At 41.6% G+C, this 21,322-nt stretch overlaps 2 protein-coding genes across 32 annotated transcripts in view; one reads left to right on the top strand and one right to left on the bottom strand.

Annotated features, from left to right (window-relative positions):
- The window catches only part of LOC139762982 (negative elongation factor D-like), a 303,098-nt gene that overhangs the window by 244,418 nt on the left and 37,358 nt on the right, over positions 1-21,322 (bottom strand). The window lies entirely within an intron of this gene.
- LOC139762989 (uncharacterized) lies at positions 4,179-8,552 on the top strand. Its single transcript, XM_071688540.1, has 3 exons — positions 4,179-5,586; positions 6,984-7,260; positions 8,418-8,552. Exons 1-3 carry the CDS (start codon positions 5,576-5,578, stop codon positions 8,475-8,477), a joined length of 348 nt encoding a protein of 115 aa, XP_071544641.1. The 5' UTR covers positions 4,179-5,575; the 3' UTR covers positions 8,478-8,552.

Genomic DNA, 21,322 nt, shown 5'->3' with positions numbered 1-21,322 from the left:
ACAACTTGCCTCCCACACCATATATTCTTAATACCTTGCACAGAGCATCTCTATCAACTCTATCATATGCTTTCTCCAGATCCATAAATGCTACATACAAATCCATTTGTTTTTCTAAGTATTTCTCACATACATTCTTCAAAGCAAACACCTGATCCACACATCCTCTACCACTTCTGAAACCACACTGCTCTTCCCCAATCTTATGCTCTGTACATGCCTTCACCCTCTCAATCAATACCCTCCCATATAATTTACCAGGAATACTCAACAAACTTATACCTCTGTAATTTGAGCACTCACTCTTATCCCCTTTGCCTTTGTACAATGGCACTATGCAAGCATTCCGCCACTCCTCAGGCACCTCACCATGAATCATACATACATTAAATAACCTTACCAACCATTCAACAATACAGTCACCCCCTTTTTTAATAAATTCCACTGCAATACCATTCAAACCTGCTGCCTTGCCGGCTTTCATCTTCCACAAAGCTTTTACTACCTCTTCTCTGTTTACCAAATCATTTTCCCTAACCCTCTCACTTTGCACGGCACCTAGACCAAAACACCCTATATCTGTCACTCTATCATCAAACACATTCAACAAACTTTCAAAATACTCACTCCATCTCCTTCTCACGTCACCACTACTTGTTTTCACCTCCCCATTAGCGCCCTTCACTGAAGTTCCCATTTGCTCCTTTGTCTTACGCACTTTATTTACCTCCTTCCAGAACATCTTTTTATTCTCCCTAAAATGTAATGATAATCTCTCACCCCAACTCTCATTTGCCCTCTTTTTCACCTCTTGCACCTTTCTCTTGACCTCCTGTCTCTTTCTTTTATACATCTCCCACTCAATTGCATTTTTTCCCTGCAAAAATCGTCCAAATGCCTCTCTCTTCTCTTTCACTAATAATCTTACTTCTTCATCCCACCACTCACTACCCTTTCTAATCAACCCACCTCCCACGCTTCTCATGCCACAAGCATCTTTTGCACAATCCATCACTGATTCCCTAAATACATCCCATTCCTCCCCCACTCCCCTTACTTCCATTGTTCTCACCTTTTTCCATTCTGTACTCAGTCTCTCCTGGTACTTCCTCACACAAGTCTCCTTCCCAAGCTCACTTACTCTCACCACCCTCTTCACCCCAACATTCACTCTTCTTTTCTGAAAACCCATACAAATCTTCACCTTAGCCTCCACAAGATAATGATGAGACATCCCTCCAGTTGCACCTCTCAGCAAATTAACGTTAATATTAAGTAGAAGTAGTAGATAGAATTAGGTGGGAGCTTTACATAGAAGTAGTAGGCTGGAAGATCAGGCAGAGATGTTAGGTAGTTGTAGTTGGTAGGAATATTAGGGTGGTCTATTAGGGTGAGGAGAGTTATGCTATGGCCATCCCCTTGAGGGAGTTTCCAAAAAGAAAGGTCATCAGAGATATACACGCAGATAGATAGATATGACTGTTGTACTTAATTTGTTGCTTTTCCATGTCCTTTTTTATGTACCTCTTTCAGTGCACTGGGTGATAATTTCAGGTCTTGGATTTCTATGTTTGACATGGCTGTTTGTTAGTTTCTCCAAGTTCATTTATTTTAGGCTTTGATATTTTATTTTTTGATTTTCTAGCTCTTTTTAGTCTGTGTTAATTATTAATATTTATATATGTTTATTTGTTATATTTAATTGCTGTTTCCCACTGATGCGGGAAACAGACAAATAATGGCCCATCCACTCATATACACATATATACATAGACACCCATACATGCACATGTACATACACACTTATACATATATATATACACAGTTGCATATTAATACTTGCTTGCTTTCTTCAATTACCTGTGCCACCCCACAGGAAACAGCATCACCACCCCCCTGCATCAGCGAGGTAGCACCAGTTAAGCAGACCAAAAAAGGCCACATTCATGTGCGAAGTGAGAGGGTTAGGGAGAATGATTTGGTAAACAGAGAAGAGGAAGTGGAAGCTTTGCGGAAGATGAAAGCCGGCAAGACAGTGGTTTTGGATGGTATTGCAGTGGAATTTATTGAAAGAGGGGGTGACTGTGTTGCTGACTGGTTGGTATGTATAGTTAATGTATGTATGACTCATGGTGAGGTGCCTGAGGATTGGTGGAATGCCTGCATAGTGCCATTGTACATAGGCAAAGGGGATAAAGGTGAGTGCTCAAATTACAGAGGTATAAATTTGTTGAGTATTCCTGGGAAATTGTATTTTATTTATTTATTTTACTTTGTCACTGTCTCCCACATTTGCGAGGTAGCACAAGGAAACAGACGAAAGAAATGGCCCAACCCACCCCCATACACATGTATATACATACACGTCCACACACGCAAATATACATACCCATACATCTCACAGTACACATATATATACACACAGACACATACATATATACATATGCACACAATTCACACTGCCTTTATTCATTTATATTGCCACCTCGCCACACATGGAATAACATCCCCCTCCCCCCCTCATGTGTGCGAGGTAGCGCTAGGAAAAGACAACAAAGGCCCCATTCGTTCACACTCAGTCTGTAGCTGTCATGTAATAATACCCGAAACCACAGCTCCCTTTCCACATCCAGGCCCCACACAACTTCCCATGGTTTACCCCAGATGCTTCACATGCCCTGATTCAATCCATTAACAGCATGTCTACCCCGGTATACCACATCGATCCAATTCACTCAATTCCTTGCCCGCCTTTCACCCTCCTGCATGTTCAGGTCCCAGTCACTCAAAATCTTTTTCACTCCATCTCTCCACCTCCAATTTGGTGTCCCACTTCTGCTCGTTCCCTCCACCTCCGACACATATATCCTCTTTGTCAATCTTTCCTCACTCATTCTCTCCATGTGCCCAAACTATTTCAAAACGCCCTCTTCTGCTCTCTCAACCACACTCTTTTTATTTCCACACATCTCTCTTACCCTTACATTACTTACTTGATCAAACCACCTCACACCACACATTGTCCTCAAACATCTCATTTCCAGCACATCCACCCTCCTGCGCACAACTCTATCCATAGCCCACGCCTCGCAACTATACAACATTGTTGGAACCACTATTCCTTCAAACATACCCATTTTTGCTTTCCGAGATAATGTTCTTGACTTCCACACATTCTTCAAGGCTCCCAGAATTTTCGCCCCCTCCCCCACCCTATGATTCACTTCTGCTTGCATGGTTCCATCCGCTGTCAGATCCACTCCCACATATCTAAAACACTTTACTTCCTCCAGTTTTTCTAAATTCAAACTTACCTCCCAATTAACTTGACCCTCAACCGTACTGTACCTAATAACCTTACTCTTATTCACATTTACTCTTAACTTTCTTCTTTCACACACTTTACCAAACTCAGTCACCAGCTTCTGCAGTTTCTCACATGAATCAGCCACCAGCGCTGTATCATCAGCGAACAACAACTGACTCACTTCCCAAGCTCTCTCATCCCTAACAGACTTCATATTTGCCCCTCTTTCCAAAACTCTTGCATTCACCTCCCTAACAACCCCATCCATAAACAAATTAAACAACCATGGAGACATCACACACCCCTGCCGCAAACCTACATTCACTGAGAACCAATCACTTTCCTCTCTTCCTACACGTACACATGCCTTACATCCTCGATAAAAAGTTTTCACTGCTTCTAACAACTTGCCTCCCACACAAATATATTCTTAGTACCTTCCACAGAGCATCTCTATCAACTCTATCATATACCTTCTCCAGATCCATTAATGCTACATACAAATCCATTTGCTTTTCTAAGTATTTCTCACATACATTCTTCAAAGCAAACACCTGATCCACACATCCTCTACCACTTCTGAAACCACACTGCTCTTCCCCAGTCTGATGCTCTGTACATGCCTTCACCCTCTCAATCAATACCCTCCCATGTAATTTACCAGGAATACTCAACAAACTTATACCTCTGTAATTTGAGCACTCACTCTTATCCGCTATGCCTTTGTACAATGGCACTATGCATGCATTCCGCCAATCCTCAGGCACCTCACCATGAATCATACATACATTAAATAACCTTACCAACCAGTCAACAATACAGTCACCCCCTTTTTTGATAGATTCCACTGCAATACCATCCAAACCTGCTGCCTTGCCGGCTTTCATCTTCCGCAAATCTTTTACTACCTCTTCTCTGTTTACCAAATCATTTTCCCTAACCCTCTCACTTTGCACACCACCTCGACCAAAACACCCAATATCTGCCACTCTATCATCAAACACATTCAACAAACCTTCAAAATACTCACTCCATCTCCTTCTCACATCACCACTACTTGTTATCACCTCCCCATTAGCCCCCTTTACTGAAGTTCCTATTTGCTCCCTTGTCTTATGCACTTTATTTACCTCCTTCCAAAACATCTTTTTATTCTCCCTGAAATTTAATGATACTCTCTCACCCCAACTTTCATTTGCCCTCTTTTTCACCTCTTGCACATTTCTCTTGACCTCCTGCCTCTTTCTTTTATACCTCTCCCACTCATTTGCATTTTTTCCCTGCAAAAATCATCCAAATGCCTCTGTCTTCTCTTTCACTAATAATCTTACTTCTTCATCCCACCACTCACTACCTTTTCTAATCAACCCTCCTCCCACGCTTCTTATGCCACAAGCATCTTTTGTGCAAGCCATCACTGCTTCTCTAAATACACCTCATTCCTCCCCCACTCACCTTTTTCCATTCTGTACTCAGTCGCTCGTGGTACTTCCTCACACAAGTCTCCTTCCCAAGCTCACTTACTCTCACCACTCTCTTCACCCCAACATTCTCTCTTCTTTTCTGAAAACCCCCACAGATCTTCACCTTTGCCTCCACAAGATAATGATCAGACATCCCTCCAGTTGCACCTGTCAGCACATTAACATCCAAAAGTCTCTCTTTCGTGCGTCTATCAATTAACACGTAATCCAATAACGCTCTCTGGCCATCTCTCCTACTTACATACGTATACTTATGTATATCTTGCTTTTTAAACCAGGTATTCCCAATCACCAGTCCTTTTTCAGCACATAAATCTACAAGCAATTGTGGGAAATTGATGTTCAAAACCATTTGAATTTTTGTGATTCAGAAACTTTTAGAATCTACACGTTGTTTTATGAGAAATAGTAGGCAAGACTAAGAAGGAGAGTTACTGGAAAGTTACTGGTTGAGAAAACAACAAGAATCTTTAGGTGAGGGTATATTTAGAGAGAAATCAGTTAGGTAAAGAAGTGGGTGATTTTATAGAAGGGGACCAGTTGAAGTACAGAAGGTAGGGATGACGAGTCGAATGAAAGATACTACTCGATTTATTTGCTGTGAGGAGTTCAGAGGAGAATGTCATTTAGGATGTTTCTAAAAACATGGAAGTCATTGTAAGAATTCCTTTTTGATGTGATTTATTTTCCCCATTTTTAGGAACCTGTGATTTGGAAGAAGGAGAGAGGCTAGTCACAACATTTGACCCCCAGAAAGCTTACTCCAAAGTCAAACTGGCATGGCATGTTCCATAAGTGAGGACTGACATATCTTCGAGTCATCTTAAACAACAAAATATGAAAAATGTTTTCATCTCATTTTCACCAGCCTACACCTTTATTTTGTTAGGCATCTGATGTTATCACTCTTGACATCTTCTGAAGTTAGATCACTTATCTTCCTGTGTTCATCATGAGTGCCATTTCCCCATTCCTTACCTGATAGATTAATAAAGGGTAAAATATCTTTTTTTTGTTAAAGGCACCAGTCATGGACAAAAGTCCCCATCAAGGCTGGGCCTTAATTGAGATATATAGAGAATTGTGAAATGGAAAAAGAAAAGACAAGGAAAAGTATTTATGAATTTTGGAGGACATGAAAGACTTGTCTTGTGAAATATGCCAGGCCATAGTTATTGGGAAAGACATGAGAAGGTAGAGTTCCAAAGCTTTGACATGTAGGGAAAGAAACAGGTATCAAAACTGCCCGCTGTTTAGTTACCAATGGCCACGCAGTAATCATGTGACACAACAGCTTGCCTAGTATTGGGAGGTCTCACTGGTGGTGGGGGCATACAAGCAGCCAGCTCTTAGGAGCAAAAACTTAAGTAATACCTGTAGAAGAGGGAGAGTGAACTAACATTGCAGCATAGGGCAGAGGGTTTGGAAGTTAGCCTAAGACAGTTATAAGCTAGACCACTTTCGACAAGTCTGTCAAGTAAGGATCCAGAGCTAGAACCATTCCAAATGTGAGAGCAGTACTCCATACAAAGATGAGTCAATCCCTTTTAAAGATGGAGCAACTGTTCAGTAGAAAAGAAGTTTCGACATTAAAACAGGACACCCAGTTTCTTAGAGGCAGACTTAGCTATTCCTGTAATGTGGGGTTTCTAAGAGAGAGTTGATGTTACAGTAATACCAGGTACAGATGTCCCCTGACTTACAATTTTTCAACTTTATGATGATGCGATAGCAATACACATTCAGCATCAACTTTACTTTGAATTTTGATCTTTTCCCAGTCCAGTGATATGAGATGTGATACTTTCATGGTGCTGTTCAGCAGTAGTGAGCCACAGCTTTATTTCTGTGAATTTTTGTTTACATAGTGTAGACAGTCTCACATTCATAGCAGAATGGCCTATGCTGAATATTTCCCAGGCATGTATTCCCAGGATATATCCGTGTTTTATTACCACGACAGAGAACAGCGTCATATAAGAATATGTATGCAGGTCTGTAATCTTCTAGACATTTGACTCATACTTGAACTTTTCATCTCTTGTCACACCTCATTCATCCATACCTTTCAGCATTTCATTTTTGAGCATTACCATATTTTTTGATGTCTGTCATCCTGCATTTATGATTGATAATTAGTCTATTATGCTAGTATTTATTTGTTGACTTTTAGACAATGTTATTCTTTTCAGAAAAGTGATAGAACCCTGTCTGTCCGCAAGTACATCGAGTTCTGTGAATGACAAACCACCGGAATCTTCCTCTGACAAAGAAAAGGTGACACCACCAAGTGCAAGTAGTGACAGCCAGACTAGTGGTGCAGATGACCCAGGTGTAGGTTCAAATGAGAAAAAGGACGCAGAACCCAAAGCCAAAGACAGTGTTCCTAAAGAAGAGGTTGAAGAAAAATGGTCTCAAGAGAGAATGATGAATCTATCAAGAAAATTTAATCTGGATCTTGCTCCTAAGGTATGTAGGAGAAAGTAGGTGACTGTGCTGCTTTAGTATTAAACTGAAGATAAGCACACACTGTCATGAGCACCTTAATGGCAATGTTGAACAAAAGTTTTTCACTGTGAAATTAGAATTGACTGGGAGTGTAAGGCCAGCCATATAGTACTTTCTCAGTTTCATGCAGAGTAGAAATATTTTTTTTATGCATAGAATTTAGCTCTCCATTGATATTTCTAAAATCTTTAATCACTCCACGTTCTCACTCTTTGATATATAATTCACACTTACCCACATTCACCTAAAGGCTTTAGTTATTCCCAATTTGGAAGAGTGAGGAGTGACCTGATTACAGCCTTTAATTTTTTTGAGTGGATCAAAGACATGGACAGTGAACAGTTCGAGAGATATAGGGGTAGAGCAACCAGAAGACAGTTTGAAAATTAAGCTAAAAACTTGTTAAAAGAGTAGATAGCTCTCCCAGATAACGATCTCTCTTTCCTCACATTCTCTAGTGCTCCCAGAGCCTTTATCCCCTTACCCACCAAGTGACTCTCTTCCACTTCTATGGACCCATTTGCTGCCATGTACACTCCCAACTATCTAAAACATTTCACTTTTTCTAAATTTTCTCTGATCAAACACACCACAGCTAACCTGTCCCTCGTCTCTGCTGAACCAAATAAGCTTGCTTATATACACATATACTCTCAACTTCCTCTCACCCATCCTTCCTAACTCAGTCATTAACTTTTGCAGTTTCATACTTGAATCTGCCACCATTGTTGTATCATTAGCAAACAGCAATTAACTCACTTTCCAAGCCCTCTCATTCCCTAGACTGCATCCTCACCCCTCTAAGACTTTCACATTTGCCTCCCTCACAACACCATCCATAAATCAATAACCATGGTGACATTACACACCCCTTCTGCAGACCAACCTTCACTTGGAACAATTCGCTCTCCTCTCATCCTACTTGTACTCATGCATTACACACAAACATTTATTTATATTAACCATTCTGTATGTGCAGTTTGATGTGAAAATAATGGTCAAGACTGAAGTTGCTTACAGTTCAAATAGAAAAGTATCTAAACCCATTACTTACTTTTTCATGTGTCGTTCACAATAATTTAAAAGAGGAGTAATTCTCATATCATCTTCCCTTACAGTTGCTGTTCTCCCGAGGCCCTCTAGTTGAGCTTCTCATCTCCTCAAATGTTGCCAGGTAGGTATCCCCATTACTCATGTTCTTATGATGCCAAGAAACAGACGAAGAATGGCCCATCCACCCACATACACATGTATATACATGAATGCCCATACATGGACATATATATATATACACATGTATATATACATATGTGCTTGCCTTCATCCTTGCCCATCACTATCCTTGGTAGTGCCAGGAAAACACCAAACCATAGCTCCCTTTCCACCTCCAGGCCCCACAAAACTTTCCATGGTTTACCCCAGACGCTTCAGATGCCCTGGTTCAATCCATTGACAGCACTTTGACCCCGGTTTACCAATTTGTTTCAATTCACTCTATTCTTTGCATGCTTTTCACCCTCGTGCATGTTCAGGCCCCGATCGCTCAAAATCTTTTTCATTCTATCCTTCCACCTCCAGTTTGGTCTCCCACTTCGACTTGTTCCCTCCACCTCTGATACATATGTCCTCTTTGTCAATCTTTCCTCACTCATTCTCTCCATGTGGCCAAACCGTTTCAAAACACCCTCTTCTGCTCTCACAACCACACTCTTTTTATTGTGGAGACAAATTGATGCACGAGACCGGGTTATAGTGATGGGTGATTTGAATGCAAAGGTGAGTAATGTGGCAGTTGAGGGAATAATTGGTATACATGGGGTGTTCAGTGTTGTAAATGGAAATGGTGAAGAGCTTGTAGATTTATGTGCTGAAAAAGGACTGATCATTGGGAATACCTGGTTTAAAAAGCGAGATATACATAAGTATACTTATGTAAGTAGGAGAGATGGCCAGAGAGCGTTATTGGATTACGTGTTAATTGACAGGCATGCAAAAGAGAGACTTTTGGATGTTAATGTGCTGAGAGGTGCAACTGGAGGGATGTCTGATCATTATCTTGTGGAGGCCAAGGTGAAGATTTGTATGGGTTTTCAGAAAAGAAGAGTGAATGTTGGGGTGAAGAGGGCGGTGAGAGTAAGTGAGCTTGGGAAGGAGACCTGTGTGAGGAAGTACCAGGAGAGACTGAGTACAGAATGGAAAAAGGTGAGAACAATGGAAGTAAGGGGAGTGGGGGAGGAATGGGATGTATTTAGGGAATCAGTGATGGATTGCGCAAAAGATGCTTGTGGCATGAGAAGAGTGGGAGGTGGGTTGATTAGAAAGGGTAGTGAGTGGTAGGATGAAGAAGTAAGAGTATTAGTGAAAGAGAAGAGAGAGGCATTTGGACGATTTTTGCAGGGAAAAAATGCAATTGAGTGGGAGATGTACAAAAGAAAGAGACAGGAGGTCAAGAGAAAGGTGCAAGAGGTGAAAAAAAGGGCAAATGAGAGTTGGGGTGAGAGAGTATCATTACATTTTAGGGAGAATAAAAAGATGTTCTGGAAGGAGGTAAATAAAGTGCGTAAGACAAGGGAGCAAATGGGAACTTCAGTGAAGGGCGCAAATGGGGAGGTAATATCAAGTAGTGGTGATGTGAGAAGGAGATGGAGTGAGTATTTTGAAGGTTTGTTGAATGTGTTTGATGATAGAGTGGCAGATATAGGGTGTTTTGGTCGAGGTGGTGTGCAAAGTGAGAGGGTTAGGGAAAATGATTTGGTAAACAGAGAAGAGGTAGTGAAAGCTTTGCGGAAGATGAAAGCCGGCAAGGCAGCAGGTTTGGATGGTATTGCAGTGGAATTTATTAAAAAAGGGGGTGACTGTATTGTTGACTGGTTGGTAAGGTTATTTAATGTATGTATGACTCATGGTGAGGTGCCTGAGGATTGGCGGAATGCGTGCATAGTGCCATTGTACAAAGGCAAAGGGGATAAGAGTGAGTGCTCAAATTACAGAGGTATAAGTTTGTTGAGTATTCCTGGTAAATTATATGGGAGGGTATTGATTGAGAGGGTGAAGGCATGTACAGAGCATCAGATTGGGGAAGAGCAGTGTGGTTTCAGAAGTGGTAGAGGATGTGTGGATCAGGTGTTTGCTTTGAAGAATGTATGTGAGAAATACTTAGAAAAGCAAATGGATTAGTATGTAGCATTTATGGATCTGGAGAAGGCATATGATAGAGTTGATAGAGATGCTCTGTGGAAGGTATTAAGAATATATGGTGTGGGAGGAAAGTTGTTAGAAGCAGTGAAAAGTTTTTATCGAGGATGTAAGGCATGTGTACGTGTAGGAAGAGAGGAAAGTGATTGGTTCTCAGTGAATGTAGGTTTGCGGCAGGGGTGTGTGATGTCTCCATGGTTGTTTAATTTGTTTATGGATGGGGTTGTTAGGGAGGTAAATGCAAGAGTTTTGGAAAGAGGGGCAAGTATGAAGTCTGTTGGGGATGAGAGAGCTTGGGAAGTGAGTCAGTTGTTGTTCGCTGATGATACAGCGCTGGTGGCTGATTCATGTGAGAAACTGCAGAAGCTGGTGACTGAGTTTGGTAAAGTGTGTGGAAGAAGAAAGTTAAGAGTAAATGTGAATAAGAGCAAGGTTATTAGGTACAGTAGGGTTGAGGGTCAAGTCAATTGGGAGGTGAGTTTGAATGGAGAAAAACTGGAGGAAGTGAAGTGTTTTAGATATCTGGGAGTGGATCTGGCAGCGGATGGAACCATGGAAGCGGAAGTGGATCATAGGGTGGGGGAGGGGGCGAAAATTCTGGGGGCCTTGAAGAATGTGTGGAAGTCGAGAACATTATCTCGGAAAGCAAAAATGGGTATGTTTGAAGGAATAGTGGTTCCAACAATGTTGTATGGTTGCAAGGCGTGGGCTATGGATAGAGTTGTGCGCAGGAGGATGGAGGTGCTGGAAATGAGATGTTTGAGGACAATGTGTGGTGTAAGGTGGTTTGATCGAGTGAGTAACGTAAGGGTAAGAGAGATGTGTGGAAATAAAAAGAGCGTGGTTGAGAGAGCAGAAGAGGGTGTTTTGAAGTGGTTTGGACACATGGAGAGAATGAGTGAGGAAAGATTGACCAAGAGGATATATGTGTCGGAGGTGGAGGGAACGAGGAGAAGAGGGAGACCAAATTGGAGGTGGAAAGATGGAGTGAAAAAGATTTTGAGTGATCGGGGCCTGAACATGGAGGAGGGTGAAAGGAGGGCAAGGAATAGAGTGAATTGGAGCGATGTGGTATACCGGGGTTGACGTGCTGTCAGTGGATTGAATCAAGGCATGTGAAGCGTCTGGGGTAAACCATGGAAAGCTGTGTAGGTATGTATATTTGCGTGTGTGGACGTACGTATATACATGTGTATGGGGCGGGGTTGGGCCATTTCTTTCGTCTGTTTCCTTGCGCTACCTCGCAAACGCGGGAGACAGCGACAAAGTATAATAAAAAAAAAAATAATAAAAATTCTTTCATTGTAGATAAGTAAACTTTAAGTACTACCTGTCACCATGAGCACCTTAGTAAGATGGGAGATGCACAACTGATACTGCATTTCATTTTTGTGTGCAGCATCCTGGAAGTAGAAGACCCAGTCTTAGGAATAGCAATCATACAGTGCAATACCCTGGAAGTAGAAGACCCAGTCTTTGTAAAAATGATCTCTTTACCATAGCCAGGAGGTGGAAGAAACACTCTCAGGAACAGTTATCATACAATACTTGATATGCCATTGCCAGGAAGTGGAAGAAATACTTAGGAATAGTGATCATACAGTGCTTGATATTGAATATGTGGTAGGGGAAGAAATAATAGGAAAATATCTAACCCCTGAATGAGAGAGAAACATGGTTGTTATACAGAAGTGCATAAAATTTGTAGACATGAAAATGAAGTGCTTTCATCGGTATGGAACAGTGTTGCAAAGGGTTTTGTGTAATCCACAATGATGGAGTCAGGTTCTTTAATCGGTATGGAACAGTGTTTCAAAGGGTTTTGTGTAATCCACAAGGATGGAGTCAGTGAATGAGTACAATAAAACCTTTACAAGGTTGTCACCATCCACACATTCTGAGTTATCATTTCACTCCGGAGAGCTGAATAGAATTTCAGCTGAAAATTACAATTTTATCTTTCATTTGGGATTGTTTATTAGTTACCAGTTTGTTTGCACCAAATAATTTCACCATTACTAAGTTCTCTCATGAGGAATAACCTTATCAGCATTCATATGATTATCCTTCGTTTCAAAATTTCATGTGTCGGCAGGTGTTGGTTGGATAACCCAGTAGTTTCCAGTCCAATACAGTTATTTTGCTCTTAAAACCACAAAAATACCCTGTAGATGTGCTTCAATGGCCAGCACTGAATGTGAGCATTACGCATGTCTGTTTGATTGTTTCTTTTATGTGGTAATGTTTATTGTACACATTATCTCATCTCTTATGGGCTATAAAGAGTTCAGGGGTTTGTGACAACTTGTCTCACCTCTATAGATGTTACTAAATAGCAAGAGATGCTTGGATTTTTAGAATGATCCTACCATGGTGGCTTCAGTCAGACCAGAATTGACCATGCAAACCAGTAAGTTTCTTGAAGAAGACCAAAGAGGAGAAGCCATAAAACTTGCATAAATTGTGCATATAAGCACGTTGAAAACAATTACCAATATTAGGAGAAGAAAGATCATGAGAGACAAGTGTTTTGGGAGCAGCTGAATGAGTGTGTTAGTGGTTTTGATGCACAAGACCGGGTTATAGTGATGGGTGATTTGAATGCAAAGGTGAGTAATGTGGCAGTTGAGGGAATAATTGGTATACATGGAGTGTTCAGTGTTGTAAATGGAAATGGTGAAGAGCTTGTAGATTTATGTGCTGAAAAAGGACTGGTGATTGGGAATACCTGGTTTAAAAAGCGAGATATACATAAGTATACGTATGTAAGTAGGAGAGATGGCCAGAGAGCGTTATTGGATTATGTGTTAATTGATAGACGCACGAGAGAGACTTTTGGATGTTAATGTGCTGAGAGGTGCAATTGGAAGGATGTCTGATCATTATCTTGTGGAGGCGAAGGTGAAGATTTGTGGGGGTTTTCAGAAAAGAAGAGAGAATGTTGGGGTGAAGAGAGTGGTGAGAGTAAGTGAGCTTGGGAAGGAGACTTGTGTGAGGAAGTACCAGGAGAGACTGAGTACAGAATGGAAAAAGGTGAGAACAAAGGAGGTAAGGGAAGTGGGGGAGGAATGGGATGTATATAGGGAAGCAGTGATGGCTTGCGCAAAAGATGCTTGTGGCATGAGAAGCGTGGGAGGTGGGTTGATTAGAAAGGGTAGTGAGTGGTGGGATGAAGAAGTAAGATTATTAGTGAAAGAGAAGAGAGAGGCATTTGAACGATTTTTGCAGGGAAAAAATGCAAATGAGTGGGAGAGGTATAAAAGAAAGAGGCAGGAGGTCAAGAGAAATGTGCAAGAGGTGAAAAAGAGGGCAAATGAGAGTTGGGGTGAGAGAGTATCATTAAATTTCAGGGAGAATAAAAAGATGTTTTGGAAGGAGGTAAATAAAGTGTGTAAGACAAGGGAGCAAATGGGAACTTCAGTGAAGGGGGCTAATGGGGAGGTGATAACAGGTAGTGGTGATGTGAGAAGGAGATGGAGTGAGTATTTTGAAGGTTTGTTGAATGTGTTTGATGATAGAGTGGCAGATATAGGGTGTTTTGGTCGAGGTGGTGTGCAAAGTGAGAGGGTTAGGGAAAATGATTTGGTAAATAGAGAAGAGGTAGTAAAAGCTTTATGGAAGATGAAAGCAGACAAAGCAGCAGGTTTGGATGGTATTGCAGTGGAGTTTATTAAAAAAGGGGGTGACTGTATTGTTGACTGGTTGGTAAGCTTATTTAATGTATGTATGATTCATGGTGAGGTGCCCGAGGATTGGCGGAATGCTTGCATAGTGCCATTGTACAAAGGCAAAGGGGATAAGAGTGAGTGCTCAAATTACAGAGGTATAAGTTTGTTGAGTATTCCTGGTAAATTATATGGGAGGGTATTGATTGAGAGGGTGAAGGCGTGTACAGAGCATCAGATTGGGGAAGAGCAGTGTGGTTTCAGGAGTGGTAGAGGATGTGTGGATCAGGTGTTTGCTTTGAAGAATGTATGTGAGAAATACTTAGAAAAACAAATGGATTTGTATGTAGCATTTATGGATCTGGAGAAGGCATATGATAGAGTTGATAGAGATGCTCTGTGGAAGGTTTTAAGAATATATGGTGTGGGAGGCAAGTTGTTAGAAGCAGTGAAAAGTTTTTATCGAGGATGTAAGGCATGTGTACGTGTAGGAAGAGAGGAAAGTGATTGGTTCTCAGTGAATGTAGGTTTGTGGCAGGGGTGTGTGATGTCTCCATGGTTGTTTAATTTGTTTATGGATGGGGTTGTTAGGGAGGTGAATGCAAGAGTTTTGGAAAGAGGGGCAAGTATGCAGTCTGTTGTGGATGAGAGAGCTTGGGAAGTGAGTCAGTTGTTGTTTGCTGATGATACAGCGCTGGTGGCTGATTCATGTAAGAAACTGCAGAAGCTGGTGACTGAGTTTGGTAAAGTGTGTGAAAGAAGAAAGTTAAGAGTAAATGTGAATAAGAGCAAGGTTATTAGGTACAGTAGGGTTGAGGGTCAAGTCAATTGGGAGGTAAGTTTGAATGGAGAAAAACTGGAGGAAGTAAAGTGTTTTAGATATCTGGGAGTGGATTTGGCAGCGGATGGAACCATGGAAGCGGAAGTGAATCATAGGGTGGGGGAGGGGGCGAAAATTCTGGGAGCCTTGAAGAATGTTTGGAAGTCAAGAACATTATCTCGGAAATCAAAAATGGGTATATTTGAAGGAATAGTGGTTCCAACAATGTTGTATGGTTGCGAGGCGTGGGCTATGGATAAGAGTTGTGCGCAGGAGGGTGGATGTGCTGGAAATGAGATGTTTGAGGACAATATGTGGTGTGAGGTGGTTTGATCGAGTAAGTAATGTAAGAGTAAGAGAGATGTGTGGAAATAAAAAGAGTGTGGTTGAGAGAGCAGAAGAGGGTGTTTTGAAATAGTTTGGGCACATGGAGAGAATGAGTGAGGAAAGATTGACAAAGAGGATATATGTGTCGGAGGTGGAGGGAACGAGGAGAAGTGGGAGACCAAATTGGAGGTGGAAAGATGGAGTGAAAAAGATTTTGAGTGATTGGGGCCTGAACATGCAGGAGGGTGAAAGGTGTGCAAGGAATAGAGTGAATTGGAACGATGTGGTATACCAGGGTCAACGTGCTGTCAATGGATTGAACCAGGTCATGTGAAGCGTCTGGGGTAAACCATGGAAAGTTGTGTGGGGCCTGGATGTGGAAAGGGAGATGTGGTTTCGGTGCATTATTACATGACAGCTAGAGACTGAGTGTGAACAGATGTGGCCTTCGTTGTCTTTTCCTAGGACTACCTTGCGCACACGCAGGGGAAAGGGGAGGTGTCATTTCATGTGTGGTGGGGTGGGGAGGGAAATGGATGAAGGCCGCAAGTATGAATATGTACGTGTATATATGTAGATAATGAAATGTATAGGTATGCATATGTGCGTGTGTGGGGGTTTATGTATATACACGTGTAAGTGGGTGGGTTGGGCCATTCTTTCATCTGTTTCCTTGCGCTACCTTGCTAACGCAGGAGACAGCGACAAGTGTAATGATGATATGATAAAATTCCTTAAAATACAATAAATTCATTTTGATGCCAAGGTTGATACGTAGATTAGGTGTTCCCAAATTAGTGCGTATATCAGACCCAAGTGTCATTCTGAATTACTTTAGTTTAATCTGCATTCATATTTCACAGTTGAACAGCAGTTGTATTTCAGAGTTTTTGAATTATAGATACATTACTGATCTTTCAGATATGGCTTTTCCAGCTTTTGAATGTTATATTTATGTAAACTATGTAAATGATTACTTAACATTTGAAAATTATTTATAGTAATTACCCAAAATTCTTTCTTGTCCATGCTTGTGATAGGTGTAATGTAGACTAGGGAACAGAGTGGTCTTTACATAAGATGAAATGCTGGGATTGGATACCATTACGAAGCAAATACCACAGAAAAATAGAAATAACTGTGATTCATTACTGCCTTCAAATCTTAAATAGAGCACAGGAAAATAAATGATAGCATTTACAGGCCACACATGTTGAACCCACATAGGTTTGAATCCAGGGTGTGATAGTCAGTCTACAGTCAACACAAGCTGTTCATCATCCATTGTGGGCTGGTCAGTAAAATGGGACTAGGCTTAGGCTAGGGTACATGTACATATAGTGTAACCAAGGTGGCTCTGATTAGGGCTCTCAGTTGCCTGTGCTGTCTCAGTTGAAAAAAGATAGAGGGAAAAGAACATTGGGTAAAGTTTAACCGAATGGTACTCTGTTAGATTGGATCAGGAGAATTATATCATGATTATATATATCAGGAAAGATTGGTGACAGCTGTGTAGTGAGCCAGGACTTCAGGGGCTGTCAGGTTGCACTCCTCTGACCCAGTTAGCTGCCTTTTCTTTCTGACTCACCCACACATGGACAATTGGCACTCTGTCCACAAACACACAATCTGTCCATGTCATACATAACACTTGACAAAACTTAATTCACACAGCTCATTCTTTGTAACTCATAGATTTTTCCACAATGAGCTCTTATGTGCTGCCCCTGTAGTTTGGCAAAAGGGGAGGAGCAGTAAATAGAAGTAGTTGATAGGAACATTTAAGCTGAAGCTTTAGGTAGGTGGAGTCAATAGGAATATTAGTTAGGAGCCTCTCCAAACTCTGTGCAAACACTCTCCAAACACTCTCCAAACTGTGCTAGAGTTGCCCTCTGCCAGTTGCATGTTAAGAGTGGGGCATAAAGGCTAAGAAATAGCACTGGAGTTCACTAGTTCTGGAGACTTGCCATGGCCAAACACTTTCTTGAGGGAGTTCCAGTTGGAACAGGTGTCAGAGATGTAGATAGACAGATACATTAGATATGTCAGCACTGGTCAACTAGGCATGGAAAAAGAAACGTAACTAAGTTAATAATTGAGGAAAAAGTTACTAGGTAGGATGGAACCATCACCACAACAGTAGTTTTTTTTTGGTATTAGGAATATTGTTAATCATAACAGTATGTTTTTTGGTATGAGTAATATTGCAGATGCCATGTGCTTGACCTTCAAACATACTAGGTTTTATTAGATATATATAATCCAGATTGGCATGTTATTTCTTGCATCATCAAGATTTTTCCTGATGATTGTCATTATAAGCTAGTGAGAACCTAATAGTTTACGTAATCAGAATTGGATTGCAACACATTGGACTTAAAGAACCAGTTTGCACTCATATGAAACTGACAGTTGTATGTGACAAATTTATGAGAATTGATTTTGCCTTTTAGTAACTGATTTATTACATTTTTAGACATTTAGTCCATAAGAAATACAAGGAATTTTGTTTTATTGACTCTAGTAGACATTTGATTTAAGCAATACATGCAGATACATAAAAGGAGAGGCAGAGTGAGAAAGAGACATAAATGTTATATTGTATATAGATAGAATTGGTATACATGGGGTGTTCAGTGTTGTAAATGGAAATGGTGAAGAGCTTGTAGATTTATGTGCTGAAAAAGGACTGATCATTGGGAATACCTGGTATAAAAAGCGAGATATACATAAGTATACTTATGTAAGTAGGAGAGATGGCCAGAGAGCGTTATTGGATTACGTGTTAATTGACAGGCGTGCGAAAGAGAGACTTTTGGATGTTAATGTGCTGAGAGGTGCAACTGGAGGGATGTCTGATCATTATCTTGTGGAGGCTAAGGTGAAGATTTGTATGGGTTTTCAGAAAAGAAGAGTGAATGTTGGGGTGAAGAGGGTGGTGAGAGTAAGTGAGCTTGGGAAGGAGACCTGTGTGAGGAAGTACCAGGAGAGACTGAGTACAGAATGGAAAAAGGTGAGAACAATGGAAGTAAGGGGAGTGGGGGAGGAATGGGATGTATTTAGGGAATCAGTGATGGATTGCGCAAAAGATGCTTGTGGCATGAGAAGAGTGGGAGGTGGGTTGATTAGAAAGGGTAGTGAGTGGTGGGATGAAGAAGTAAGAGTATTAGTGAAAGAGAAGAGAGAGGCATTTGGACGATTTTTGCCGGGAAAAATGCAATTGAGTGGGAGATGTATAAAAGAAAGAGACAGGAGGTCAAGAGAAAGGTGCAAGAGGTGAAAAAAAGGGCAAATGAGAGTTGGGGTGAGAGAGTATCATTAAATTTTAGAGAGAATAAAAAGATGTTCTGGAAGGAGGTAAATAAAGTGCGTAAGACAAGGGAGCAAATGGGAACTTCAGTGAAGGGCGCAAATGGGGAGGTGATAACAAGTAGTGGTGATGTGAGAAGGAGATGGAGTGAGTATTTTGAAGGTTTGTTGAATGTGTTTGATGATAGAGTGGCAGATATAGGGTGTTTTGGTCGAGGTGGTGTGCAAAGTGAGAGGGTTAGGGAAAATGATTTGGTAAACAGAGAAGAGGTAGTGAAAGCTTTGCGGAAGATGAAAGCCGGCAAGGCAGCAGGTTTGGATGGTATTGCAGTGGAATTTATTAAAAAAGGGGGTGACTGTATTGTGGACTGGTTGGTAAGGTTATTTAATGTATGTATGACTCATGGTGAGGTGCCTGAGGATTGGCGGAATGCGTGCATAGTGCCATTGTACAAAGGCAAAGGGGATAAGAGTGAGTGCTCAAATTACAGAGGTATAAGTTTGTTGAGTATTCCTGGTAAATTATATGGGAGGGTATTGATTGAGAGAGTGAAGGCATGTACAGAGCATCAGATCGGGGAAGAGCAGTGTGGTTTCAGAAGTGGTAGAGGATGTGTGGATCAGGTGTTTGCTTTGAAGAATGTATGTGAGAAATACTTAGAAAAGCAAATGGATTTGTATGTAGCATTTATGGATCTGGAGAAGGCATATGATAGAGTTGATAGAGATGCTCTGTGGAAGGTACTAAGAATATATGGTGTGGGAGGCAAGTTGTTAGAAGCAGTGAAAAGTTTTTATAGAGGATGTAAGGCATGTGTACGTGTAGGAAGAGAGGAAAGTGATTGGTTCTCAGTGAATGTAGGTTTGCGGCAGGGGTGTGTGATGTCTCCATGGTTGTTTAATTTGTTTATGGATGGGGTTGTTAGGGAGGTAAATGCAAGAGTTTTGGAAAGAGGGGCAAGCATGAAGTCTGTTGGGGATGAGAGAGCTTGGGAAGTGAGTCAGTTGTTGTTCGCTGATGATACAGCGCTGGTGGCTGATTCATGTGAGAAACTACAGAAGCTGGTGACTGAGTTTGGTAAAGTGTGTGAAGAAGAAAGTTAAGAGTAAATGTGAATAAGAGCAAGGTTATTAGGTACAGTAGGGTTGAGGGTCAAGTCAATTGGGAGGTGAGTTTGAATGGAGAAAAACTGGAGGAAGTGAAGTGTTTTAGATATCTGGGAGTGGCTCTGGCAGTGGATGGAACCATGGAAGCGGAAGTGAATCATAGGGTGGGGGAGGGGGCGAAAATCTGGGAGCCTTGAAGAATGTTTGGAAGTCGAGAACATTATCTCGGAAAGCAAAAATGGGTATGTTTGAAGGAATAGTGGTTCCAACAATGTTGTATGGTTGCGAGGCGTGGGCTATGGATAGAGTTGTGCGCAGGAGGGTGGAGGTGCTGGAAATGAGATGTTTGAGGACAATGTGTGGTGTGAGGTGGTTTGATCGAGTGAGTAATGTAAGGGTAAGAGAGATGTGTGGAAATAAAAAGAGTGTGGTTGAGAGAGCAGAAGAGGGTGTTTTGAAGTGGTTTGGTCACATGGAGAGAATGAGTGAGGAAAGATTGACCAAGAGGATATATGTGTCGGAGGTGGAGGGAACAAGGAGAAGTGGGAGACCAAATTGGAGGTGGAAAGATGGAGTGAAAAAGATTTTGTGTGATCAGGGGCCTGAACATGCAGGAGGGTGAAAGGCGTGCAAGGAATAGAGTGAATTGGATCGATGTGGTATACCGGGGTCGACGTGCTGTCAGTGGATTGAATCAGGGCATGTGAAGTGTCTGGGGTAAACCATGTAAAGTTCTGTGGGGCCTGGATGCGGAAAGGGAGCTGTGGTTTCGGGCGTTATTGCATGACAGCTAGAGACTGAGTGTGAACGAATGTGGCCTTTATTGTCTTTTCCTAGCGCTACCTCGCACACATGAGGGGGGAGGGGGATGTTATTCCATGTGTGGCAAGGTGGCGATGGGAATGAATAAAGGCGGACAGTGTGAATTGTTTTTTTTTTTTTTTTTTTTGCTTTGTTGCTGTCTCCCGCGTTTGTGAGGTAGCGCAAGGAAACAGACAAAAGAAATGGCCCAACCCACCCCCATACACATGCCTTGATTCAATCCACTGACAGCACGTCAACCCCGGTATACCACATCGCTCCAATTCACTCTATTCTTTGCCCTCCTTTCACCCTCCTGCATGTTCAGGCCCCGATCACACAAAATCTTTTTCACTCCATCTTTCCACCTCCAATTTGGTCTCCCTCTTCTCCTCGTTCCCTCCACCTCCGACACGTATATCCTCTTGGTCAATCTTTCCTCACTCATTCTCTCCATGTGACCAAACCATTTCAAAACACCCTCTTCTGCTCTCTCAACCATGCTCTTTTTATTTCCACACATCTCTCTTACCCTTACGTTACTTACTCGATCAAACCACCTCACACCACACATTGTCCTCAAACATCTCATTTCCAGCACATCAATCCTCCTGCGCACAACTCTATCCATAGTCCACGCCTCGCAACCATACAACATTGTTGGAACCACTATTCCTTCAAACATACCCATTTTTGCTTTCCGAGATAATGTTCTCGACTTCCACACATTCTTCAAGGCTCCCAGAATTTTCGCCCCCTCCCCCACCCTATGATCCACTTTCGCTTCCATGGTTCCATC

This window comes from Panulirus ornatus, chromosome 45 (assembly GCF_036320965.1).
Source record: "Panulirus ornatus isolate Po-2019 chromosome 45, ASM3632096v1, whole genome shotgun sequence".
Taxonomy (NCBI): Eukaryota; Metazoa; Arthropoda; class Malacostraca; order Decapoda; family Palinuridae; genus Panulirus; species Panulirus ornatus.
This window is presented reverse-complemented; position numbering and strand designations above follow the sequence as displayed.

Excerpts from the sequence above, each read along its gene's own strand:
- LOC139762989 (XM_071688540.1), top strand. Across the intron at positions 7,261-8,417 it reads ATCTGGATCTTGCTCCTAAG|TTGCTGTTCTCCCGAGGCCC; the intron begins GTATGTAGGAGA and ends CTTCCCTTACAG.